The following is a 27,300-nucleotide window of genomic DNA, read 5'->3' on the forward strand; positions in this document are numbered from 1 at the left end:
GTGGATCCTGAGGAGATAATCCTTGATTTTGACAAAAGATTATTGACTCCAGTGGCAAAAGTGAAAACCTAAATAAACTAAATGTCATGTACGGATCTGTCCATAAGTAGCAGTGAAATCTAGTTTAACATGTTGCCAAATGCACACACTTGAGCTCATTTCACTTATTTCAAAGCACTGACCTGTCATCTCTCTGCCCGTGTGTTTCTCAGGGTCGATGGGAGAGTCAGCAGGATATCTTCATGCCCTCTCAGTTCCACCGCACCCTCCCCCGGCCCGCCTCTTCCCCTTCCACCATCTCCAGCCTCCCTTCTTCATCCTCCACTCCCTTTGGCCTGTCACCATCACAGAACCAGGAACCAGAGCAAGGTAAATCTCCTCTCTTTAACCCCCCCCCCCCAACCCCTATACCTCTCCCCTCTTCTTCTTTTCTTTTCTCTACCATACATCAGTTTTCCTCCATACTCCCAACTCTTCCTCTCTTTCCAGTTTACCTTCATCCTCTCATTTTTCCTTCCTAAACCTTCTTACTGTAAGCTGATTTCTTAGGTGACTTTCAGCTTAACCATGAGACTCTATATTCCTTGCCTTGCTCCCCTTCCTCTTCCACCTCATCTCCGTTTTGTTTGATGTTGCCATAATGCCGTAGTTTAACACACAATGCTCTCATTGATTACATAATTACGCGCTGGGTCTCCACTCTGTTTCCTTCCTTTCCATCAAAAGTGAAATATATCTTCTTACCTGTTGTAGCGTTGCTTGCATCCATTTCTGTAGCCTGATTGGTCTAACACTGTGTAAACCATAATCATAATCTTAACCAAAGCTCTTCAGTGTCTAGTCAATTGGTATTGGTATTCCTATCTCATTGTGATTTCTGTCTCATGTTGGAAATCATGTTACTGTGACTGTGCTCTAGATTAATTCTGTTCCCGAAATGAACATAATTAATCCTTTTGTAAAAACATTTCTGTTTCATAATCCAGTGATTTAGAATGTTTGTCTAAATCACACTGTAATTGATAAATCGGCCATCTGTGTCTCAGTGTGTCTAATGGCTGGCTGGTGCTTCTTCTGTCAGTCTATCACTGTATTGGGGATTTTTGTTTTTTTCCTGGACTCGCTTTCAACTTGCTATCTTTAATCTTTCACACCTCCTCTACTTCCCACATCTGCTCTTCTTTCCTTGCTTCCTTCCTCTCTCCTGCTTCCTTTGTCTCTCTCTCCCCCCCCCCCCCCACCACCACCACACTCCCTCCTCCCTCCCCCAGGTCGTTCAGGACTTGCTGCCTCTTATCTTTCAGTTAAGGCGCTGGTCCCTCAGATGCCCAAACTGCTCAAGTCTCTGTTTCCGGACAAGAAGGAGCTCAGGCCTTCACCACACAACCAGCAGGTCAGCACAGAGATACAGTGTAGTAGAGCAATATGGAGCAGGGTGGGATTCAGTTAGCCATGCTGAATATAGAATGAAGAATAAAACACTCAAATACTGTATGTAATTATTAATGAACATTTCGAGCAGTGTTCGTGTTTCCTTGTCATGACCTTGTTTGTGCTTACTCAGCAGCATGTCCCTCGCATCATGTCATCAGGAGGGGACGACAACCGAGTCAAGACTGAGACGGTGAGATTGGGCCCATGAACTCCAGGAGTAACTGTGGAACTAACTGTGGCTACTGCTTTAACGTTTAATGAGTCACTCCAGCTTTAGTCCCGTTCACCTGACAGTGATGACCTGTGATGTAAAGTCAAAATGGAAGCAGCAGAAGCAGTGGAAGAAGCACTTTCAATATTTCAGCCATCCGTATCTTTTTTCAGTATCTCTGCCTGGTAAATTCCCATGTCTTTTAAACTCCACGCCCCCAGTATGTAGGGCACACTTTATGTTACAGCAGAGATAAGCTAAGATAACCCACATGACCACATTATGACATCAACTGGTGTGTGTGTTTTTTTTTAGCTCCCATAATGCCTTTGACATGCTGAGAAGTATTCAAATTGAACTTCTGTACCCCTTTCATCTGCATTGATTCTTGAGCTGGTCCCATGGGTTGCTCCAATGCAGTAACATCAATGTATATCTACATTGGGAGTGTTTTGTTCCTAAGGCCTATTCATGCACCGAATGGCAACTGCGTTTATTGTGCAGTCAACCAGTATGTGGCTGCAAATGTCAAAAGGAAATCATAGCAGAAGACACAACGGGTCATACAGAGTGCATTCTTGCTGCACATTATAGATCAGACTTTATAGCACCTGATGGGTCGATTATTGTTTCTGATTATTCTTTTGTCGTTTTGCTCTGTCTGCATGCTCTCGTTCGTCCTTATGTTCCTGCGGCTACCGTTGGTTTCCTGTAGACTGCTATACTACGGCCCCCAACCAAAGACAGGCGGTCTGAGTTCCCAGAAGTCCCTCCTCTTCCTGTGCATGACCCGCATGACATCACCCCCCTCAGCCCCCTCAGCCAGTCATCCAGCGGCTACTTCTCCAGTAGCGTTTCTACGGTTACCCTGTCTGACGTGCTCCAACCCTCCTTCTCGTCTTCCTCCCTCCTGGCTGCTGAGACTACGTTACCCACAAACCCCCATCAGCAGCAAGGTGCTGACAGGAACGATGTTGTAACCTCTCCTCCTCAGTGTGGCGCCAAGATGGCCGCCGTCGCCCCAACTGCCAACCATAACAGTGTTGCAGCAGAAAACTCCATCTCTGAACACAAGCTGGTCAACTCAGGAGGAGGAGGGGAAGGCTTGGAGAGGCTGGAGATCTTTGTGGACGATGAAGAGCGTAGCCACGACGACGTACTGCCTGATTGGCTGACAGAAGGGGCTTATGTTACAGTGGGGAGCAATAAGCCCGGGACGGTGCGCTACGTGGGAACCACGCAGTTCGCTGAGGGAGTGTGGGTGGGGGTAGAGCTGGACACCCCTGTAGGTAGGTACACAATTAAAAGGGTCAGTTCACCCAAATTATGCAAATATGTAAGAAACCACCTCCTTTGGCAAAGAAAAAGAGCAATGGTCATTTAATAAATAACCATACTATAATAAATACAATACTGTATTGTCATAGTCACAAATCATATTTGAAGCCAGGCCATGATTGGCTCTCCTGTTAAAGAGATATTAACTGATTTTGACAAAGTGATTTTGATAAAAGGCGTTTTGAATTGCTGACTGTACCTTTAACATCTGATATCTGATTGTTGATGATGACTATCTTTATTTTGCTCTCCATAGGTAAAAATGACGGTTCAGTGGGAGGTCATCGATACTTCCAGTGTAAAGCGGGTTACGGGGTGCTGGTTCGCCCGGACCGGCTGTTTTGTCGCGATCGGAGCAGTCGGCGCACGGGAGACTTCCCCGCTCCTCCGGCTCACGTCCCCGTTCTTCGAGGAGAGGCCATTGTTCCCCGCCGGGGGGAGAACCGCAAGTCCTGGAGCAGTTGAGACAGGATCACTGGGAGCTGGACTGGGAGAGATGAACTCCCCACAGGCCGCCCTACTCTCTTCTATGCAACAGGCTCACACATCACAACTGACATACAGTATACTGCCTATCCCCCCCTATAGTTTGAAACTACGCTCAACACATCCACTTATAGATAGTGGATGAATATAAGAATAAAGAGAGTGGAGAGACAATTCAGAACGAATGCAAGTAAGTTGATGAAAGACTATGCAGAGTATATAGAAAGTCCATGAAAGGACTATGAATCATGTGGGAAGATGATGCTTAATATCTAGCGGTCATTGGGAAGACTGCAGAGAGAGTGAACAAATGTCAGTGCAGACCGGGACTCGTACGGGGATGTGGATCAGATGCTGCCAGTCTGGACGCTTTCTGAAAACTAATATACAGGGATGCAAACTAGTCACATTTTAATATTTTAAACTTGATAAGATGATCATTTCTTATACTTTCCAGTAGCTGTCTAATGGATGTATTGGCCCACTTTTCTCACCATTCATAATGATTGCTTATTTCTCTGTGGTTTTCACTACTAGAAAAGAGACTGAATGGCCGTTCTGATTTTATAACAGCACTCTTGTTACAAGCTGAAAACTAAGTCGAGAATATAGAAGTGTCTACAAGCGCTGCTTTGGTATTTCTAGTTCTCCCTATAATATGTTCTTTGTTCTTTTTGTGAATAAGGAAATTAACATGGATACACATTAGACTTTTTTTTTTAAAAGACACTTTTACAGACTTCCGGCTCGGAGTCATCCAGTTTTTTTTAACCTGTGACGTCTTTGCATCCCTGAATATGATGTCATCTACCTGGTAGTCCTGAGACTCTGTATGTCCCAGAATCCCCCTGGGCTCTGGCGGCCGCCCCTCCCCTGGACTCTCATGGTCTAAGTCTGCAGACCAGGACATTATGACTCATTGTTCCAGACTTGTCTCCTCCTCCTCCTGGACTCCTTGTCTTTTCTTTTGGAAGATGGATCCTCCCAGAATGTGCCTTCACCATGGCCTGGGTTTTTTGCATTTGTGTTTTCTGTGTATTTAATGTCTGTTAAGCTGTGTCTGTGTTGAAGAGAATGCCTTGAGCTAAGTGTGAGGTGATCTCAGGGACTGCAGAGGGGAAAGGAAATGGATGGGCGTGTGTGTCTGTGTGTGTTTTTGTAAATGTTGTACAGTGTTGCCCTGTGTGCACAAATGAGTTCATATTGTCGTAGTATTGTGTCGATGTTGAAGATAACGTGTAAAGCAGGAAAAAAGTGTGTGTCCTTACTGGACAGAGCCACTATGGGAGCAGGTTGTTTATCCTGAGAGGCTTTAAAAGTCGATTTTGCACTGGAGACGTTGGATAAGCGGGACATGTCTGTTGTCATGGTGTAGCCAGACGGAGACATAGATGAGTGTGAACGGTTTCCTCAAACCAACTAGTGATGTGATGAGCTAGATGTCTGTCTGTAAGGCAAATGTGCTGGTAATCCATCAGCTGGACACCAGGAGGCGCTCTTAAGTCGTTCTTTGGTGTTGTGTTGTTGTTGGGAAAAGGCATGTGTAATGTGTTGAGGAATAGAAAGTGAGATGGACACGCCAAGTATTTCACATTGAGAAGAGAATAGGTTGGCTTTTATGCATTTAATCTGTTTTAAGAAAGGTCTATTTTAATCTTTTATTTCTAAACGGTTGAAACTAGCTGGGATCGTATCCAACACGAAAGCAGTTCTGACTGCTTGAACATTCCTGGCACGGTCTGTTGGAGACGATACAAGACAATAAAACATTTGGGATATTTTTTTTTTATTATCTTTTTGACACATTCCAGAGGAACTTAAACATTTTACAGTGACCTTATTCATTGTGTGTGGATTTGTGGGAAAGCGTTAACAGTGCACCACAGCGCTGTCCATTCATACTTTATGGAAACCATCAAGTCATGAAGAATGTAGACGGTGTACACGTGTGCCCCCCAATACTTTTATACAGGTTAAAGGAGCACTCCACAAATGTTGCACATGAAGTCCAGTTTGCTCATCCTAAGGAGCACAGCTCAGCCTGTGAAAAACGGTTTCATAAAGTCGACTGTAGCTCTGCAGGGGGCTTGATAAAGTCTGAAAACTAACTAACTATGATGACATCACTCTGCATGTATCACATGGGGAGAGTCAAATTAAATAAATCATAGTTGCAATATGGGAGATTTTCCATTGTTTATTTTTCTAGCCACTTCCACTTAGGATATCTCGGCTTCTGCTTCTTCCATTTTTAGCATACATTTTTAATTCACCTTTTACAAACTGGACTAAGGTCAGTGTAAAGTGTCTCGAGTCTCACCAAGTGAGCGACAGGCATGTGCTGATGGTGGATGATGAAAAAGTACTTGGTATACCTTAGTACGATGTCTCAATTACAGGGGCTAAGCTGAGTTCATATCCTGATGATGCCGTGCCTGTATATGCTGTTGACATGTTTTTGGTGTCCATAATAGCAGGGTGTGCAGTCTGCAAGCTGGTTTATCCATGTATACTAATAATGAATATAAACAGATTTCCTATGAGAGGATGTGACGATGCCTGCATGTGAATACGCTATCTGGAATACTCTGTGCTCGATAACGCACTCGGTATGTCAAATCATTATCATGTTTATATTGGATACAATATTTTTTTCCATTCTTGTTTTTTTTTTTATCATGCAACTCCTTAATTTGAGAGGCGTGAATATGCTATTTATATTGAAATGCTTGTACACATGCATTTATCGCATGAACATTGAGAAAGCCTTTATTTTAATGAAATATTGCACAAGTGATTCCATGAAAATTGCTGCTATTAGCATTGTAAATTAACCTGTACATGATCAATTGATGTATCTACGACTCTCCATCTATTACTGTATACTTAAATATTACTTACTGTATACTAGATTAAAATATCAATATTTTTTATTTTATTTAATTTTAAATCCCAGACAAAGAACTGAAAGTCAGCGCTTTGGTTTAGTGGCCAAATTATTTTCTAATATGGAGCAATACAATTCATAAAACAATGAGGCACTTTGTCATGTGAGCCTTGAAGAAGATGTGAGAGTAAAGGTTTTAATATTTTTTGGGTGAAAAATCCCTTCTACATTGATTCATTTTTTCTGAAGCGGAAACTATGTTGGAGTCAAAGTTTGAGACGAAGAGACAATATATCACCATAGTCTAGTTATTATTATCGTTTGTATTTATTACTGTTATCTGGCCTTAAATCACAGGACCATGGAGTCCTCTGATTGGTTGTTTGAGTTACTATAGGTGGCTGTCCGGTATGTTATTGGCTATTGGCAGGTTGTGAAGTGGTTCCGTAAATCGGACTCTTGTTGGATCGGTTATTTTTGTACAATACTGTGGTTCATAACAGTTAATGTGGTAATGAAGGAAGGGAGGAAAGTTTTCTCGTTTGTGTGTGTGTGTGTGAGAGCGTGCGCGCGCTTGTGTGTATGTTGGGCGGAGCTGTTTTAAAGGGGGTATGAGATCACTTCAGGCTTTCTGGATGTCCCTTTATGTTATTGTGCCTCAGAAACCATGTGTCCATGCATCTTCTACACACACTGTTTTCATATCAACGCGTCAATTCATTTGCACAAAAATCTCCAGCGGGGAATCTTACGAGTTTACTTCTCGAGAAAAAAACACTTGTATATAGGGGAAGGAAGAAAAAAAATATGATTCAGTGTCCTCAAGTTTCCTGTTTTTAAATCAAACTGAAAATGTCATTTTTGTGTTATGGGAGCAATATTCCTCAACTATATTCCTTTTCTCACTGCTAAACTAGCTCTCAATTAAAGAGATGAGAATCGGATAAAAATCGGGAGCTGTTATTCTGCATGACAGCAGAACAAAAGCTCCAAAATGGTAATTAATAACCAACTTAATCTTCCGGCACTCCTCCTCTGTAACTCTCTAAATGCATTACTTAAATAGCTGAGGTGTGATGCTGACATGCAATAGAAAGGGCACAGCTCCCATGCTGTGTGATGCACATGATCCACAGCGCAACACAAGAGCCATTTCAATCAGGAACTGTAAAAAAAAAAATATAATAATAATCAGTAGTGACTGTTGTGCTCTGAATGGATTTCAATGTTGTGACTGTGTTTCAGTGGTGTCCATCTCTGCCACTGTGGACATTGGAGCGAAAGCCAGCAGCAGTATTATTTATGTGACTGTATCAACCATAAGTTATTTATTGATGTGATTAGTGTCCGGGAATATTCAAACTGCATATCGATTTGTATGAGTCTTTAGCCCCTCAGAAAGTTCTTTTCTTTCTCCGGTTTTATTGTTCTTGGTCTTAAGTGCTTCTGTTTGTGTTGGAATTGGTCCCATATCTGTGGTGCATTCGCCTGCTGTTAACTATGGGATCACTGGTCTGGAGCAACATGTCCTCCTGCCTTAACGTGGCCTTTCATCCTGGAGCCAGACTGGTTTTAACAGGAACAATCCCAGCTCTCACTTAACATGCTGTGGTGCCCTAAACCCTCAGTTAACCACCACCACAAAAACCATAGTCTAATCATGTTCTCATTTATTTATTTCTTAGTTTCTGATAACATTAACACTATTTGATAGTAGGTGATCTGCTACAGATCAGGTTTTGAATACTTCAAAGGGATTTTGGAATACAATTTCCACCGTGGCTCCCCCTGGTGGCAGCTGTTACACCTCTGTCACAAACAAGGGTTTTTTTTTATACCACCACTGCCCTACAGCAGCATGCCTGAAAAGCTTCTTCCTACCTGGGATCCTAATACCACAACCACAGTATATTTACCTGCCCTTTTTTACTACCTCTTTCTTGCCTATCCAGGCTGTTCTGCCAACATTCCCCCCCACCCCTTCCTGGGCCCTGTTCAGCTGACAGAGGGTTATGTAACCTGCTTCACTACTGAACTGGCCGTGTACCAGTTCCTGAATATTAGAAAAAAGCCACACAAACAAGCAATACGTGGCTGTCAGGTGATCTTTCCCTTTTTTCCTTTTTTTTTGGCAATAGTTGAACCTTTCTACAGCTGTATCTGCTTTACAGGAAATTACAGATACAACTTCTCCGCGCATTTTAAAGCCAGTTGCTATCAACACAATGTTGGGCAAAAATATCCTAGGTACACAGCCATATTTAACTGAGCTGGGTTATAAGTGAAGGCTAATAGGAGCTTAAGGAGAGGGCTTGGTGCTTGCTAAGTCAGGGAGTTTTTGTAGAACTGTTACTACTTCCTCTTTTTCTTCAAAAAAAAGGGCCCTTCAGTCTCTGTAACCTTTCACACATGTAGCTGAAGGAAAAATGTAATAATTCATCATGGCTTTGTTGGTAAACAGTATTACTTTATCATCCTGACTGATCATTTTCAATGATGTTTGTGCTATTGTTGATTCTGTGGAGCGGGTTTGTCTTTGATGTGTCATTTGTTTGTGCGAGTGCAACATTGGAGTGGTTGTTATGCATAATATGTATGTGTGTGTATATATGCGCATATTCAGACTTATAAAAAGACAAATCTGAGCACAAGTTTGGGTTTTGATTAATTTAATTTTTAAATGTAATTCAATGCTGCAATCCAAAGAATAAACGTGTATTATAATACATTTACAATTTTCCTTTTTTATCATCTGAACAGTAATCTGGTTAAAAAAAACAATAAAAAAGGAAGATTATTTGCATTTGTTCTTTATTTGAACCAAACGGGTCTAATGTTTAAAGAAATATGGTGGACTGCTGCTGAATGTAGTGTTCTGACTACAGTCCATCAGTGGAGTATTTTGAGGTCAAGAATGAACTTTGGTTCAAGTACACTGCTGTGTTAACACAATGTAAGAATACAGCTGGATGCATCTAATAATGAATATGGATTAAAACAATGTATCTACATTGTAAATGAGCTTTTATTTATATATCTGAGATAAACACAAAATAATCAATTCTATATTTCTCCTGTGCACACTGATCTGAAGTGCTCTTGAACCTAAAGCCATGTATGGTAAAGTCTTGAAGCTCTCACAGTGAGGAGAGCTGGCTCAAGTCTACAGTGAACATCCATTCACAGCTGCCTCCAGTCATTTATTTAGATATTCTCCATAAAGACGGGCCAGGATAAACTATTAACAGTTACTTTAGGACACGTTCACAGTACGTGGCCCAAGTTGGAACAGAAACGCATGCTGTGTTTGTGCCAAACTCCTAGACACTGACATACTGTATGAATAAAAGAAACCAAGACGCACTGCATGGATCAGTTTTTATTCCCTTGTAAATAGAATATCAATAAAAACACACCTTTTAAAAATAACAAATAAGGTTTATCCAACAGATGAAAAAGTAACAAAAGGCATATGTAGATTTTCTACACAGCGATTACAGAACAGTCTACCGTCCAAAAAAGGCACTAAATCTTGAAATAGAGAAAAACAAGAAAGGGTTTAAAAAGAATCAATTCAAACTGATACAAAACACGTCCTGCTGAGGTTTGATATCCATCAATCTATAGATAATGAAGAGTTCATGGCCAAAATGAAATGCAAACCACTGTTTGAACCAGATCCTCATTGGGTGATTAAAGGAGTATATTAATGACAATACATTTCCACCTAAATAACTGAATTTTGGAATAGAACTTATCCAATGTTATGCTGCATCTCCTGTCTTCACAATGGAATACAGGTAAGAAGCGGTCATAAAAAGACACAACTGAAACAGTAGGACAGCATGTGACAATTATACATGGAAGAGCAGAAGCTTTTTATGTCACTTCTAGAAACAAATTGCATTTTTGTGTTTGTATTTCATGATAACTTTTGACTTCTTTCATCAATCCTTTCAAGTTGATTGTAACATAATTACACACTGTGTGGCACTCAGATCTTTGTTGAAAGAAATAAAAAAAAGTACAGAGCCAATTTAGGGTCAAAACCTGAAGGCAAAATCAAATGTAGTCAATGAACAATGACCAATCAATAGGAATGAAATGTGTAAATGAGAAGAGTAACAATATGATAGTGTGAGATTGCTGTCATCAAAAAAAAGATAATTTGTTCTGGTTTTGTTCAGCAAAGTAATTATGTCTAACTAGTTTGTATACTTGACTTGTAAATAACTTATCTGAACAAGCTGGTCCGGGGTGAAAAGGAAGGTTTCTGGATCACCTTGGGAAATGATGTGCAATGTAATAAGATGATCTGAGAACAAATGAACTGTTTTACATGATTAAACTAAAGACAGCAAACTCACACTGATCATTTACAGTTAAGGTCTTTTGGTTTCTCATTTTACTTGTGTTGTGGTTTTCATTGATTTTCCCTTCCAGACCTTTTGGCTCTAAAATGACTAAAAATAACACTTATACAATAGTTTTTCCACTTCACAACAATGTGCTGCTTCAGAACTCTAAAGTCCACCTTCACCAGAAGACCATGAAGGCAGCAATTGAAATGATTTAAAACCCTGAAATAGTCTCAAAACAGCACAATGTCTTTAATGAATCCACAGATTCACTTCAGGAAGGCTTCTGCTTGGCAGATTTCAAAGCAAGAAAAAACAAACATTTCCTAACCCTTAGTGGGATAGTATATTTTGGTGTAAATAATTCAAACAAATGACAGACGGATATATAACTGACTAATGACGCCTCAGAGTTTTACAAACACTTAAAGCAAAGACACCCAAGGACAGCTCTGCTGCCGTACAATTACAGAGAATATCAACCACACAACTTTAGTTTTCTCGGACATTCAGTCTTAAACCAACATTGACAATTTGTGTTCTACCAGGGCGACTATTCCATGGACTCTAGTGGAAGCAGGGGAATACGAATGAATATTTTTTGGAGTGGAATTTCCCTTTACTTGTCCAACTTTAGATCGAGTTTGAGAAGACATTTCCCTTTTTTTATTTTTTTTAAAGACACTGACATTTCTGTTGTGCCAGATCGGCCAGTGAACCATGTTTACGGCCTCGTCACAGTTTGCCGTCGGTCTCCTCTGAATAAACAAACCCGACGGTTATTTTTACTCTGGAGTGTCTGAACTTTGATTCACATTGAAGCAGCTGTGGAGGAACCTGCGGGGTGTAGCTTATAGCTGCAGGAGGGGGGAGTGAGGTATTTGTGTTGAGTTTATAACTCTGAACTAGTAGCTTAGCCTGTAAAGCACCTGGTGATGAACAATGATGAACCCATTAGAATGAAGCCACCTTAGCGTTGGCTGGTACAGAACATCATTGTGTTTAGCTTTCTTGTATTAGTTTCTGATGTACAGTGATGCATGTACAGCTATTGTAGAAGTCCCACCTCGTGCACTGATCCTGGTTTAGCCCACTTTAAAAAATAAGGCACTTCAACTTAAAAAACCTTCCTTTCTTTCATGTGTTTTATGTAACATAGCCTAGATGAAATGAATGTGGATAGCTGGATCACCATATCAATGATTTACTAGACTCCAGTATTATTTACTTTTTTAACAAGAGAATATGTGTAGTCACAGTTCTTAATGGGTCACAAAGAGGTGAACTACACAGTCTAATATGAGCTAAGCTAAAGAGGTAGATACCACTTTCGACGTCTGATAGAATCTCTTAAGTGTGTAAGAGTATCAGCAGTGATCAGCTACTGGACTAACTACTAACTTTTAAAAGTGGTTCCCTAAAATAACTTCTAGGCCACATCGCCACTCTTATCAGCCTGTTTCCAGCCATAATCTGGGGTGTAAGGGCAGGGTGTCATACTGTATGGAATGTAAAGCCCACTGAGGCAAATGTCTATTTGTGATATTGGGCTATACAAATAAAACCGATTTGATTTAAGCACTTTGTGCTTTCAGTGAAAAGGTTCCAATAAACCTCCTTTACACCACCGACCCAGCACCACACTAACTAGGTTGGCCCATAACTAGAAATCACAGTGGAACATTTAGCGGCTGAAGAGCAGGATATTCCCCTTAAGAGGTTGGTCGGAGCGAAAAGCAGAATTAATATTGGACTTGATTGATCTATGCTAATGTTTCTCTGTGTAGTAAGTTGGATAGGCAAACCGGCTAACATGTTAGCCATAGTAACGTTATAAGGTGTTTCTATGTCCGTGCTGTTTACAGCTGCTCCCATGTGACTAAATAATACAGTAAATTCCACCTTATAGATTCAAACTTCTACAACTTTACCCATACAAATAAGTGTTTAGAAAAAGTGCATACTAGAGTGAGATACACAACAATAAGCTAATCATTTCCTCATAAACTATTGAAACAAATGGTAATGACTTCTTTCAAATAAAAAGAAAGTTTGTATTTTGAGACTAACTGCGCGTGTTCTTATCCAACCAGTTTAGTAAGCTATCCCATGTCCAAAAAGAAAAACTTAGGCAATACCCGACTTTAAGTCTAGTGTGGGGACGGAGATACGTGCAGATAAAGGAATTCTACAATGGCTGTACTGGGATAAATATTTCTTGATTTGACTAGTTTGATCAAACATTTATTGTTCAGCTAAAGAACACTTCTTGTTGGTTGTTGTTTCAAGAGAATCTTGAATCTATTATCTTTCTGAGGGGAAAAGAAAGTAAATCAGTTTACCCCCAAACAACTCACTCCTCATTCTGCCTCTCTGGTCCATCATTCATACTGATCAATGAAATGTTTCAACAGCAGGGACTCTAAGCACCATGATATTGATCCAATAAAGTGTCATCAAAAAATGGAAAAACACTATGTGTTTTGAACACATGGCATATCCAGCACAAACAACAGATATGCCTACAAAAAGGAAAATGCATTTTGCTTGCAATAATTTGACACATCTGATGCATCTTTGATTAGCATATCTCTAATACATAATTTCACCCGTGACTATCATACACTCAGAAAATACAACCAAATTTAAACTTAATAATTTGGCTAATGCTTGACCCACCTTTCATCAACAAGAAAAAGATTCATACTGATTTCTCTCATTTGAAGCTAATATGTCTCTATACTGTAAATAGAAATGGGTTAGGGTACATATATACCCCCACTGTTTATATAATGGACTATATATATGTATGTGTATTAGGGCTGTCAAATGAACGCGTTAATTTTGATTAATTCATCACAGAAAAATTAACGCGATTAAAAAAATTAACGCAGATTAATCGCACTTCTATATTGCCCTTTGACCCGGTGCAAAAGAGGTGAGACGTTAGCGGAGCTGCACCTGTATCTTGCGGACACGACCCGCACGGGATTAAAGAGTAAAGAAAGAAGCAGAGCGGGCTCTATGGATGTGTTATGGGCTGCTCCGGGCAAATAAGCATGAAGGTAGGAATATGTTCTCCGCCGTGTCTCACTTTTTGCTAGTTGCGATCGTCTAAACGGACACCAGCACCCTCTCACTCTTCCTAGCATATGCCTGTCTTTTTTCCTCCTTTGTGTATGTGTGTGTGTGTGTGTGTGTGTGTGTGTGTGTGTGTGTGTGTGTGTGTGTGTGTGTGTGTGTGTGTGTGTGTGTGTGTGTGTGTGTGTGTGTGTGTGTGTGTGTGTGTGTGTCATTTAGCCTGCTTGTTTTTTTGTGTTTTTTTTTTTTGGCGCTAGTAGCCTAGTTCCTAAATGTATTTAATGTAGAAGCCTGGCTGAGGGGAAGAGACAGAAGTTACGAGAGACGGCAAGAGAGAGAGAGAGAGAGAGAGATAGACGAACGGTAGCCTATAGGGCCAGGCCTACAGTTGTTTATAAACAGGCATAAAAGTGTCATATAAGTATGCGATTAATTCATCACAGAGCCTGTAATTAATTAGATTATTTTTTTTAATCGCTTGACAGCCCTAATGTGTATGCATGCATACACTCTTTTGGTATATGAATGTATTCACGTTACACTTTAATCTGTACGTTTTTGTTACACTGTTGAATACCTCCCAACTGACTGATCTGTATTGATTCTAGATCACAGTGGTCGTTCATTCTGCCTGACAACCCATCGGGTAAGAGGGCACCTATGAATAACACTTGGTCACCTGGACATTGACACACATTTGTCAACAGTTTCAGCTTTCTACGACGTCTATGTGTTGACTTAATTCTCTTTTTCTAATGACTTTTTATTTATATGGAAGCAAGGAGAGGCTTTATGGATTTGAATATCATTCGCAATTAATTGATTTTTGTTCTGTATACTAATTGTTCATATTCGATACAGCTGCATTTATAGCATGGCAGTATTGTATCTAGAAACCCCTCAGTCATTTCTTTAAATGTAATCAATTTTAATTGAATTTAATTTCAACATTATTCAGTTGTGGTAAAAATATATGATTCTGGCCTGTCTTTGCTTCCATACATTGAGCTTATTTGACCAGGGAAGGGGTAAGAGGAGAGGGTCATTCTGTTTCTTTCTCTCTTTTTTTACCCTTTCTAATCGTCTTCACAAACAGAAACGAGCTTTGACCTCAGTGACACTAAGCTTATTCTGCTGACTCTTCCCACTGGAAGGAATTAACAGCAAACATCTGAAATATAATCTATTGTGGCGAAATGTGCTACATCATTTTTTTCTAAACAATCATTTAAAATGAGCGTAACTTAAAAATTCACGTATGTATCTTTTGAGGCTGTTCAGTTGTGTTGTGATCACAGTGCAAGACCCTGAAACTATCTGAACCCCGTGTCAAATACAGTGTTGTCCCGCTGTGAGAAAAATGCAGTTCCCTATGAAATCTGCACAATGCATCATGTCCTGTCAGACAGTCGGCTATGGAAGATTTAAAATGCCTAAATAAAAACACATCTAGAAAAGAAATCAAGTGGAAAAACAAAATACTTTGCTATGTGCATTTATCTTATGTAGGCTATGCATTTACTGTGCCATAATTACATGATTCCTCATTTATTCATTTCTCTTTATTCGACTTGTTTTTATTCAGATTTAAATCTTCCGTAGCCTGGGGAGTACTTTAACAAATACAAGTTTATAATTATTAATATCATTACTACAATATACTAGTAATGCCTATAAGAGTGTAGCAGAGCAGGTTGGTGGTTGGAGGTAGGGTTGGGAGGTATCTCAGGGTTGGAGTTTACACGACTTTTGGTCATTTTTTCCCCCACCTATTACATTCCTATAAAATCTTGCTTGCATATTAACGCACCTCTGATCCTGTTCCGTTCATCACAACCAACTACTTGAATATTCACTGGACCCCTTCAGTCGTCCTCCAGCGTTTCCGTCTTGATGTCATTATTACCCATACTGCCCCTTGCCCCGACTACCTGATTGGCTAGGACTTGGTTGCCGTGAATGACAGCCGCCTTCTCCAAAGCGATTGGGTCCTCGGACAGTGCGCTATGGATGGTGGGTTCGTCCTGGAGGGAAGGGGAGGGGGGAGACCAGGACACACCTGTCAACCTGGAAGCTTCCGCCTGAGGGCCCGCCCCCGACACTAAGGAGCGGCCAATCAGAGAGGTGGCCCTGTGTCCGGACAAGCCTCCTCTACTCAGGGCCGAGAACCAGCTGGGAAGCAGCGTGGGGAGCTGAGCCGGGAGATGGAGAAACAAAGGGGACGGTTAGTAGAGATTTCTGGCTAATTCTGGATTTGCCTTTTCAACTGTAAATCTGCCATTGTCTCTTTATCTGAGGCCGAAGCTCTTTGATTACTGCAGCTGTAGTGAGGAGGCAGGGCGTGTGTGTGTAGTTGTATGTAAGCGCTTTGAGTGCGAGAAAAGCACTATATAAATCATACATATTATTATTATTATGGAGGGCTGTACTGTACCTGGGTTGGAGAGGACAGGTCAGCTCGACTGAATCCAAACTGCCTGGCGGAAGCTCTCTTGTCAAATAAGGACACCTCACAACCCTGTGACAGGGCCAGCAGCACAAGGGTTAAACTGTATCCAGGTCATTCTACTGTCATCAGAAAGGTGTTGTCATGCTAAGACATCTGACTTAACATCTTTACAACAAGTTATTACACAAAGTTTCCACAAACAGGATAAAGAAAGTAGATTTTGTAATGCGGTATAGGGTATTACCGCATTACGCCCCAACCCTAACTAGAGTCTTTATATGATTAACGAAGGGTTCCAACTCATTGACTATCTACGTCTAGTATACCTGGTCAGGGAAGTCGTTGCCATCCACCTCGTCACTGTTGGACTGACCTCCTGGACTCTGGACCTCGATGCCATGGCTCTCCAAGATGGCTGCTTCTTCAAAAACACAAACCTCATCATAGCGTATCGCCCTCAGACAACTACACACCATAGACTGTGCAACACACTCAGGTGCAAGCAGACAGTGACACAAAGTAAAAATGAAGGGGAAAACAAGTTGCTCTTCTAGATTAGGACAACATGTGGCTACTGTTGCTGGGGAAAATCACAACACTGACAGAGTGCAGGCAGGAATGTGTGTTCCTCACTGATATGCCCAGGTGTGTGTGAAATTCTACAGCTGTGTTTGTGACGAGCAGGATGGCACCTAAGTGTTGGATGGGTGATACGAGGAGCAAGGCACATCCAGTTGATCAACAAGGAAGTGCGCTGGGGAGTATATAAGCGCTTCGTTTGAGAATCCGCTACAGCCAGAGTGGATTAAAGGTTCATAAGGGAAGACATGCATAGAGTTTCTAGGGTTCTTGTTCATTTTCAGTTCTTTAGTCACACTAGCACATATTGTGTGTATAACTCCAACACAGAGGTAGACATTACCAATGTTAGCACGTCTCTTGATATCTTTGCGGCGGTTGGCAAACCAGTTGTAGACCTTAAGAGATGTTACCCTCTCCAAATCTGATAGCTTCTTTCCTGTAACACATATACACACACACACACACACACACACACACACACACACACACACACACACACACACACACACACACACACACACACACACACACACACACACACACACACACACACACACACACACACACACACACACACACACACACACACACACAAACACATTATCAGACATAATTAAAGGGTGTGTTTGTCATAACGTGACTCATCTATCCGTTTTGTTTTCAATTTTGCACTCTCTGCTGACTCTTAGTATACAAAGCAATGGGCATGGCAGACGGAACACCACCTTGTTATTCTAAAGCATCATTGATTTCCCTTACATACAGACTGAATGGAATATATTTCATAGCTCATTACAGTAATAGCAGTAATAGAAGTATCCACTGTGTTACATTTGAACCATATGAGTACCTGACATTGACCGGTTATCAAGGACACCATTGGACAGCTACGTGCCTTTGAGCATGACAAGAACCCTCACCTTACTTTGTACTACAATTGTTTTAACAAACTAATGATCAGCAATTATATATATTCAGGATTTAGTAAAGATCTGTGGAGTATCATTTTACTGGAAGTCATTCATTCTTGTTTTCTCTCCCGACCTGGTTTCTGGATGACAGCGTTGCAGGCGGTGGCGATCTCCTCTCTCTTTGCTTCATCGGGGTACTGGTTATCACCGAAATAGCTTTGGAAGGAAGGAGGGAGGGAGACGGACACACAGACAGTCACACACACACACACACAATGCCAATTAGACAATGTAATTTGTTACCTTTTCAGACAATGCACACTGACACCCCTCTCCTCACCTCTCCATGACAGCCAGACACTCCTTCCTCCAGGTGAACCTGCTGCCTCGCCGCAGACGGAAGCCCCCGTGGGAGGGGCCAAACGCTGGCTGTGCTTGGTGCCAGTCCATCACGTCGTCCAGAGCCAATGGGGCGGCTCGCATGGCCAGAGTGGCACCTGTCAGTCACAGAACACACCGGGCATGCACTGGTCAGCAAGTTTGGATTCATTCCAGTTTCTCACTTTGACTGTTTATCAGGGCTGGATATTAGCTCGGACTTCACCATACGATACGCATCGCGATATATCGGTTACGATATGATACATAGCGATACAATGAATATTGGGATATTCCACAAAGTTCACTGAAAATGTAAAAACAGATTGAATACATGTTGCTGTGTACAATCTGGGTGGTTTTATTAAATACATCATATCACATTAAATTAATAATTCAGTGGACACATTGAATCAAATCAAAACTATTTAATTCAAAACTTTGATTTAAATTAAAAACCAATCAATTTGAGGCAACTAGCCGTACTGCAACATCTACAGGAGCAGAGGTTGTAGTTCATGAGGTTATTTTTTATAGTTTTTTTATTCTTATCGTTGTCCACAGTCGTACTGTTTATTCACAAGCACTTTCCTACGATTATTCCACCACCTAAAAGATTTATCTTGTTTATTGTGTATTCGCAATGTATCTTTGGTGCATACTGTAAGTACATAATAAGGGCAATCAGTGACATGACAAACTTACATTCATTTAGTTTTGATCCAATAGACCAAATTAAAGTCAAGAGACCAACCAAAGCAACATACCAGTGTTTATTATTTTGTTTTCCTTCATGGGAAGAGACAGGCTTACTTTAAATTAGTCAAAAGCTTAAACTGGTACAATACATCTAGTTTCCTTTTGTTAAGAGTTTTGTTTTTCTACATGGTCCCTGATAAAAGAATGTAATAAAAAAAAAACTAAAATCAAGGTTATATGTATGTCCAGAGTCTCATTTAAGCCTTTCAAAGCATGCAATGGACATACTGATTGTCCATTTACACCATGCGTTTAATAGATAACTAAATCTTATCAATGTATCAATGTAACTCATTCATGCATTCAGTGACTTGGTTCTTGAAAAAAAAAACATGTTTACAATTTTATTTCACATTTAAATATAAATCACAAGTGGAAGCAGGGCAGCCTATAGGCGAGATGCAAGCCTGATGACAGAAGGTGGCGTTTACCAGGGCTGGTCTTCTCCAGCTGGTACCAGCGGAAGAAGGCTCGCTTCTTCTGCTCGCTGAGGTCTGATCCCTGCTGCAGGAGCCAGTGGGAGATCCGGCTCTGACTAATTCCTGGAGGCAGGGGAAGAGGAACAGAGTGAGATCTGTATCGTCGGTCAGTAGGCTTGAAGCTTGTCGACGTGCCACCTCCTTTCTGCCGGTGGTTCAGTGGGCCTGGCTAAAGTCACTCACCTGTTACCTGAGCGACCACAGCCTGGGAGATCCGCCTGTTGGCCAGGAAGGACTTGATCTCCTCTTTGATCACAGCACTGTCCCTTCTACAAGCAGAGAGCAGAAGCTACTGTTGGTTTGTTTTCTATAGTAAACATATCCAATAGTTATAAACATTTACTACTAACACATATTGCACGGGATTCCAGTCACTATATTTAAACAAGCTGTACATTCTGCAATCCACACATGTATATATATTCTGTCAGGAGCTGTTCAAGCTGAATACTGTATTTGAAGGAATCAGAGCCCATACTCTGCTGCTCTATTTCTGGTTTGATTTCATCTTCACACACACCCTCAAATCAATAGCGCTCTGATTGCTGCTGTCTGACTGCAGACTACAGATGAGAGGCACTAGTGTGTGTGTGTGTGTGTGGACCTTATTCCTTGTATCATATTCAGATTGAGTGTGAGCTGAAGGCGGGCTTGTGGCTTTCTGTATTAACATCTGCTCTCTGGTGCAGTTCAGAAATCATCCCTTTTATACCAAAGCGATGAACATAATCACAGTCATTATAATTCTGAGCACGTCGTGGCCGAGCGAAAGCGTACACAATTTATTTATAATCCAACAGCTCCAAATACAGTTGGTTGGTACAAGTGACTTTGCCCTGGGTTCTTTAACACTGTCAGCAGCAAGGTTGGGTTACTTGGTAGTCTAAGGAAATATTCCATTGACTACAAACATGTTTATGCTTGTGGTCTCTTTCGTGTCCTTTCCTCTTTGTTTACAGCTGACATGTTATCGGTTTCAGCTGAACAATGAGCTTGAACTGGAAACACTGGCTGAACATTTTAGTCAGATAAGAATGCCTCAGCCAGGGGCGCTCCGATGGCGTAGTGGATAGAGCACGTACCATATTGGCGCCGGCCTTCGTTGCATTGGTCGCGGGTACAAATCCGACAGGTGGACCTTTACTGCAGGTCATTCCCCCTCTGTCTCTCTCTCTCTCTCTCTCTCTCTGTCTGTCTCCCCATTTCAACTCTGTACTATCTAATAAAGCTTGAAAATGCCCAAAAAATTATATATAAAAAAAAAGAATGCCTCAGCCAACATTTATTTTCTTTAAACAACCCTTAACATAAATAAACAAACTATTGATAAGTTTTAGTTTTTAGCATTGTGATGGGCATTTTACATTGAAAAATAACTTGAGTGACATATCTCTGGAGGACAAACTATAGAATGATGACACTGTTTTGAAATGCATATTTAATATTTCTTTAAATTCCATTTATTTTGATTTAACAGCTGACATAAATGAAGATACCAACGTGCCAGCATTGCTGATATACCAACATGACTGATTTATTGCCCATGCTCTGGTAACTATCAGTAAAGTCATTTTAGGGACTTGAGGGATTTTTGCTATAAAAACACACCTCTGCTTGGTTGCAAAAGTGTTGGTGCCATTTTTTACAATGCCCAAGCTTAATAAATTGTTTATTGGAGAGCTGGACTGCTGGTCCATGTTCTAGTCCTGTTTAGGGAATTAAATTAAATTAAATTAAAGTGCTAAAGTTAAACTGTATTCATTTGGTTTTCCCAAGTGCAGTGGACGAAACACTCCCAAATACTGAGACCCTAGGCCCCTCATATCATGCATTGAATATGAACTGTTTCTATCTGCCATTTTCCTAAACACAATGCACTGTAATCAGAGACACGATCTAAGTTACCATCAAAAAACACCATTCCCTTGAATACCTGCCTCTCTCTGAGCTGGCCCTGGTTCTTCCTGGTCTAGTGTTGGTCTGGTTCTAATCCAACAAGAAGTCTTTAGTCTGGGGTATTTACCTCATCAAGTCCTCCACCTTGTCGTCAACATCTAGGTCTTCTTCGCTGGTGTCAAACCCGTAGCTCGGTGCCGTCACGCTGCCGCCGACCACGCCCAGAGGAAACCGGGGCGGTGACAGCTTCCCGTTGGTGACCGCCACTAGACCGTTCTGAGCCACGGCCGCTGCCATGGCGACGGGGGAGGCGGCCACAGGAATGGGTAATGGCGGGGAGGAGGAGGAGGTCCCAAAGTTGTGATTGGGTGACAGGGAGAGCCGGTTGTCGGGGAAAGTGGTCTGAGTGGCGGTGGAAGTGACGGAGGAGGAGGAGGGAGGCATGTAGGAGGAGGCTCTCCGGCTCAGCAGCTTGTGTCCGTGCTTGCGGTCCAGGTGTTCCAGGGTGTCCAGAGCGTGGAGGACCTCGGCCTGCGTGATCCCCGTCCTGCGCAGCCTCTGGAGCAGGTCGATCTGCTCGATGGTGAAACGAGGCTCCTCCTCCTCCTCATCACACTGCTGGAACATCCTGCGGGGAGGGTCCAGAACAGCAACATTAAAGATATAGTGTGTGACTTCTGTGAATTCTGAGTAATTACAAAAACACTGTCTGTCGGCGCATCTACATGGAGGTAAAGTCTTCAGTGATCACGCACAGATTGTTTTTCTTCTTGCAGTACGTCTAGGTTTTTTAAAGGATTTGAATCAACAACTGAAACATTTCATTGCCGCTTCTTTTGGATTTTTCTGAGCTCCTGCACCAGTGTTAGGGGGTGACACCAGTTTGTAAACGCTGCCGTACTGAGAAATACAGAGAGAGTGTTTGTGGCTTGATCACCTAATGCTGGGCTTACACTAGAGGACTTTGAAAAGACTTTGAAAAGACTGAAGACTGAAACCCTCTTACAACTAAAGACAATCAACTCACACCTGAAGACAACTAGTCATTAGTTTTCAGTCACAGAGTGAGATTTTGAAAAGACAGGTGGTCTTATATTGCAAGACTACAACTAGATTCCTTTTGAGATAAATATTATTTCCGCAAACGCGATGGTGATTATTTAATTAAAAATAGTTTAATTCAATATTCCGAGCGGGGGACTTCCTTTAGTTATTTGACCATCTTTATTTGCTGATCTCGTCCCCCAATAACTTTAACTCCTAACCCTGTATTTGATGGTAAAGTGTTAAGGTTGCGCGGCTGTCAGCCTGGTTCTCCACCGAGGCTTCAAGGAAAAAGTGTCCGAAATAAGTGCCTGCACAGGCGGACACAGGTCGCGACTAATGCCGCTCCTCCTGCGTCGTGCTTGGTGCATGCAAGAGTGTGACAGTGTTCACATAATTTCGCTTGAGCCAACCCCTTAAGACTAACGATAATATCAAACCTGTTTGATAATGTCGGAACGTCAAGACGGGAAGAAGACTGGCTGAAATCGGGTCGGATGACCACCATACACTAAACAACTGAGATTACGGGGGCGCGCCACAACTCCAGCACGACTTCTGTGAATTCAGTCCGACATTGGAAGATTGTCGGCGACTGTCAAATCGTGTGAAAAGTCGTGTAGTGTAAGCCAGCATAAGTTGTCAACTCGTTTGGCAATGGCTTGAATGTAACCGACATCTATTTATATGAAAAACTTACGCAGTATAGCTTTAATGGCTATTAAAAAGCTTTTAAAAATTTGAAGAAACTCAGAACATTTACTTATTTAAACATAAGTGCTGTAAACATGTTTTTTTTTAAGATATTTTTTTGGCATTTTTATGCTTTTATTGATAGTGCAGAGAGACAGAGGTGAAATGGGGCAGAGAGGGGAGTGACATGCAGAGTACGACCGCGGGCGGGAATCGAACCCGGGTCTGCTGCTGGGCCCGGCCCGGGGGGGGGGACGCTCTACCAACTGAGCTAAGGGCGCCCCCTCTGTACACATGTTTGAAGTATTGGTACTTTACATACGTAATCCCACCTAGTAAGATTTTGGTGCGAGCCGCTGACATTTTGGAGGTAAGATGTCGTACATTTCCATTATTTCACAGCTGTAGGTAGCAGCTACTATGCACATTATGAAAAAATAAAAAAACAGACCACATTTTGCCTTCTACAGTTCAGCCAGTTCAACAGAGGATAAATGGATATAGATCGGCTTTACCCCTATTATACTTCTTGTAGGTTATGCCCAATGATCAAATTAGACTCTCTCAACGAAGAGCCAATGCGTTTCAGACAGCACTGCAGCTGTAAGGAGCATGGCATGCTACATAGTACACGAATGTACAGTACTATAACACGCACCAACAATGACAAATAAAATCCCACTCAATAAAAGGTGACCAGTGACAATTAACACTACTTCTGTAGAGAGACAATAAGAAAATGGTCCTTCACTAAGTGGCTGTTGCACAAAAAAATACTGGCCATGAAAAAGTGTCAAAAATGGTCATCACCATATAAAGTTAAATCTACATTTTCTACTTTGAAAATGTAATTCTGAGCTCGACATCCCTGGGAAAAAAACAATGAACATATCATAGTCCAATATGGAAGTACTGTCACATCTGTTACACTTACACACACACACACACACACACACACACAAAGACATCAATGCAACATATGGCGCTTTACGTACACAGAGCAAGACCAAACATAGAAATGAGATAGCACATCTGGGTGCTTTCTTTCTCTCTAATGCAGAGAAGAAAAACAGGCCACAGCCAAGACTCAAAGTGAGCAGACATGTCAGTCAACACATATATATAGAGGGAGGGAGGGCGAGGGTGTAGATCAGTCTGTGTGTGTCTGTGTGCGTCTTGGGAAAAATGCCAACAAAAATTTACATCACACAGGCAGCCTAGCTCCATACTTTCTGCTGCAGAGGATGAGTCACGCTGAAGAAATACAATTTCCCTTTGGGGATGAATAAAGTATATATCCATACATTTAGTCTTCATCTTGAATTACAATTCAATCATTTTAGTGTAGTATTTTATCAAGTCTGTCTACAGTCTCCCTGTATAACTGTCGCTGCAGTTCATTACAACACTGACAATTAACACTTTTATAACAGCTGTGAGGCATTATTGGATAGCCGGCAGCAGATATATGACAGGAAATGAAGATAGAAAGAGACATGCAAAAGGTCCCTGGCCAGGTGCAAAGCAGACCAGGGACGTTGACCTCCATAGTGGACACCTTAACTCCTGGGCCACCAAGCTGAACAACCAAATCACTTTTAACTAACCATACACATCCTGCTGTCTTTTGCCTCATGGTCTTATCCCAATCAAAGTTTGTCCGGAAAGTCAAATATGCCAGATTGCAACATAGAGTTCTAAAGTTTAGAATAATCAAAAGGATGTGTTTGTGCTATTGGATGGTCATCAAAAGACCAGTGGCCACTTTGTGAAAACAAAACAACAAAAAATGTACCTAAAAATAACACTGAAGCTAAAGTTCAGTGAATAGATAAAAGTGCCGAGTAGAATGGACACCAGACTTCTACTGCAACATCGTATCTTAATCTCATCACCAGCAACATTTTGAAAAGGAAAAGGTAAGAGGGGTCTCATTTATTATAGGGAGCTGGAGTCCAGTACAAATCAATCCCTGTTTTTAAACTACAGTAGGTTTAGGCAGTGAGGGATTAGCTAAACATACACCTGTGTCATCTGTTTTAGTAAATAATGAGACCAGCCACCAAAAGGTAAAAACAAATAAAATAAGGTATTTTGGGATAGCCGATCTGCTGAGTTAGTCACTAGCAGCGACGTTGGCATGAAACCAACGTTCATTTAAAAACAACTTCAAATGAAACACACAGTGACTTTAGAATGCACAATGACACCATGTGACCTGGAGGCAAAACGGTACTTTTCCTTCATGCCCCGAGAGAAGGATCTGTCTAATCAATTATCACAGCCTGGCAGACGGGAAGAGTGTGCCTTTACTCAAAAGCAAACCGCATCAGGAAATCAACCACAGTGGCTGCCAAATCATGATGAGTTTGTGCTTCTTTCTTTTTTTCACACCATCTCTACCACAAAGTTCCTCATCAGCAGCCACAGCAGCCACGCTCCCTTTGGAAATAAGACTGGACTGATACAGTAAGGAGGACGAGGCACACCTCCAAAGCATTATCGTTATAAAAAGAGACAATTTAATTAAAGCAATATTTTGGTGAAAAAACAACATGATGTGGTTCATGTTTTTAAATTGATGCTGGAAGCTAGAAAATGCCTTCAGCTTGTTTAGTGAACTGCCAGCAAACCAGCAGAACACTGAAATGGAGATTGTGTGTTACAGGTAACAGCACGTGTGGCAATGTAGGGGCTGGCATAGAGTGTATGTGTGTGTGTGTGTGTGTGTGTGTGTGTGTGCGTGCTTGCGTGAAGGGATAAGGTCTAGTATAGGCCTAATTAAATAGTGCTGACTGGCATCATCTCCGAGAGCCCTGTTAAGCAGGAGCAACATCAGGAAAAACAAAGTATAGGTATGGACATGCACACACAAACAGAAACACACACTCATTCTCTCTCACACACACACACACACACACACACACACACATACTGAAGTCACACCCTGGGAAATAATAAGTCACACCCAGCTGTCTCTAAAAATGTGCCCTTCCAACTCACACAATCAAGAAGTGTCCTTGAGCAAGACACGCCAAGAGCACCTACCATGTTTATGTGCTGCTCTTTAACTAAACTTGACTTGACCTCTGACCTCCCTGTGGAGCAGAGAACTTCTCAACAGGATCCCCACAGGGTTAGGCTACAACAGATCAAGAGACTCCCCAACTCTGTCTAGGTTACACATACACCATGCAAGGCAAGCTCTCCCTCTGTCTGTCAGCAGTGCTAATTTATAATCAAGTTTAACAGGCTAAAGATTTAAACTGCAGGTCTACTACTAGTATTCTCGAACCCAGTGACCTGAGGTTAAATCCGAACCAGACGAGGGGGAAAAAAAGTTGTAGCCTGCTTGCAGACATGAGCACGCTGAACGAACACACAAAGTCATGTAATTACAGTATGCAACTTTGTAACTGGGCTCTGAGAAAGAATGTGTATCAAAAATAGCAGCTGGCTCACTTCAAAGAGACCTCAATGTTTGTAACGTTACAAATGGCAAGGGAGCAGCGACGGCGAAATGTTCTCTCGACTGTCACACCAAATCGCATTTAAAAATAATGGGATTTCAATTTTGACTTGCTTCTGGAGACATACGCATGTCTGATATAGGGTGTCTTAAGACGTCATATGGATAATCAAGAACAACTCCTCAGTTCGGCATACATATCTATAAACTAACCCAGTCCAAGCACAACAAAATACCATGGTATTACTGATTCGTCTGTTGTTACCAGTAATTAGCACACTACGTAAATACACTGTGCACCGCGGTAGCGAGCATTGTAGACCAAGTGGAAAAGTTAACGTTGTGGCTGGTTAAGAGTTTCTTGGTGAACTGCATGCATGCCGAATGATAGACTGACTCTTTATTTTTCAGAAAAGACCGTTCAAGTAAGTTCAGGTAGAGTGAACATTGACCGCCAAGGAAAAAGCCACAGCACTGCCGACATTTTTGAGGAGTTTTCAGTTATCAGCATACAGAGGAAGGGAAATGTATCGGGCTAGCAGGACCGTTTTAAGAAAGCAGTAGTTGGAGCTGCTGCAGGACTTAACTTACCTTATTATTCCAGTCTACCAGCCTCCACAGATGTTAATTTTTACCATAGGTATATTGCCTTGCGGCGCCGGGAAAGCACGGACGCTGACAGTTTTCCCAAAATGTCTCCTCTATTTCTAATTGGGTTTCAATCCGCCGTCAGACAGATTCGCCTTTTGTCCAGCAGACAGGCGCCATGTTGACACAATGACGCAAGGAATGACGGGAGTCGCAGTTTACAGAACTTACTGTACTCAAATAGTTTAATAGGTACA

At 41.6% G+C, this 27,300-nt stretch overlaps 2 protein-coding genes across 4 annotated transcripts in view; one reads left to right on the forward strand and one right to left on the reverse strand.

The window, feature by feature from the left end:
* The window catches only part of kif13ba (kinesin family member 13Ba), a 44,014-nt gene extending 34,948 nt beyond the window's left edge, over positions 1 to 9,066 (forward strand). The window contains exons 35-39 of the mRNA XM_080026169.1: positions 213 to 369; positions 1,305 to 1,393; positions 1,568 to 1,624; positions 2,361 to 2,934; positions 3,240 to 9,066. Coding sequence (XP_079882295.1) covers positions 213 to 369; positions 1,305 to 1,393; positions 1,568 to 1,624; positions 2,361 to 2,934; positions 3,240 to 3,448 — 1,086 coding nt within the window. The 3' untranslated portion in view covers positions 3,449 to 9,066. The remainder of the gene's footprint in view (positions 1 to 212; positions 370 to 1,304; positions 1,394 to 1,567; positions 1,625 to 2,360; positions 2,935 to 3,239) is intronic.
* Positions 9,067 to 9,739: 673 nt separating this feature from the next.
* Positions 9,740 to 27,216, reverse strand: LOC307250521 (homeobox-containing protein 1-like). 3 transcript variants are annotated; one of them, XM_080027639.1, is made up of 10 exons: positions 27,047 to 27,216; positions 21,377 to 21,877; positions 19,537 to 19,622; positions 19,306 to 19,416; positions 18,078 to 18,234; positions 17,871 to 17,953; positions 17,167 to 17,262; positions 16,571 to 16,659; positions 16,230 to 16,313; positions 9,740 to 15,987 (listed from the first exon to the last, which is right to left on the reverse strand). In XM_080027639.1, exons 2-10 carry the CDS (start codon positions 21,874 to 21,876, stop codon positions 15,661 to 15,663), a joined length of 1,533 nt encoding a protein of 510 aa, XP_079883765.1. In that variant the 5' UTR covers position 21,877; positions 27,047 to 27,216; the 3' UTR covers positions 9,740 to 15,660. The 3 variants fall into 3 exon arrangements, with proteins under 3 accessions (XP_079883765.1, XP_079883764.1, XP_079883763.1); XM_080027638.1 differs by having other exon boundaries at positions 16,571 to 16,662; XM_080027637.1 differs by having other exon boundaries at positions 16,571 to 16,665.
* Between the last annotated feature and the right edge of the window lie 84 nt (positions 27,217 to 27,300).

Source organism: Ammodytes marinus, assembly GCF_949987685.1.
Source record: "Ammodytes marinus genome assembly, chromosome: 1".
Classification (NCBI taxonomy): Eukaryota; Metazoa; Chordata; class Actinopteri; order Uranoscopiformes; family Ammodytidae; genus Ammodytes; species Ammodytes marinus.

What these genes read in the sequence shown, in the direction of transcription:
- LOC307250521 (XM_080027637.1), bottom strand. Translation starts at nt 21,876, where the DNA reads ATGTTCCAGCAGTGTGATGAGGAGGAGGAGGAGCCTCGTTTCACCATC. An exon ending in TGTCTGGCTGTCATGGAGAG is followed by an intron (nt 17,954 to 18,077) that starts GTGAGGAGAGGG and finishes TTCCTTCCAAAG; the next exon opens with CTATTTCGGTGATAACCAGT. An exon ending in ACCTGTCCTCTCCAACCCAG is followed by an intron (nt 15,988 to 16,229) that starts GTACAGTACAGC and finishes CTCCCGGCTCAG; the next exon opens with CTCCCCACGCTGCTTCCCAG.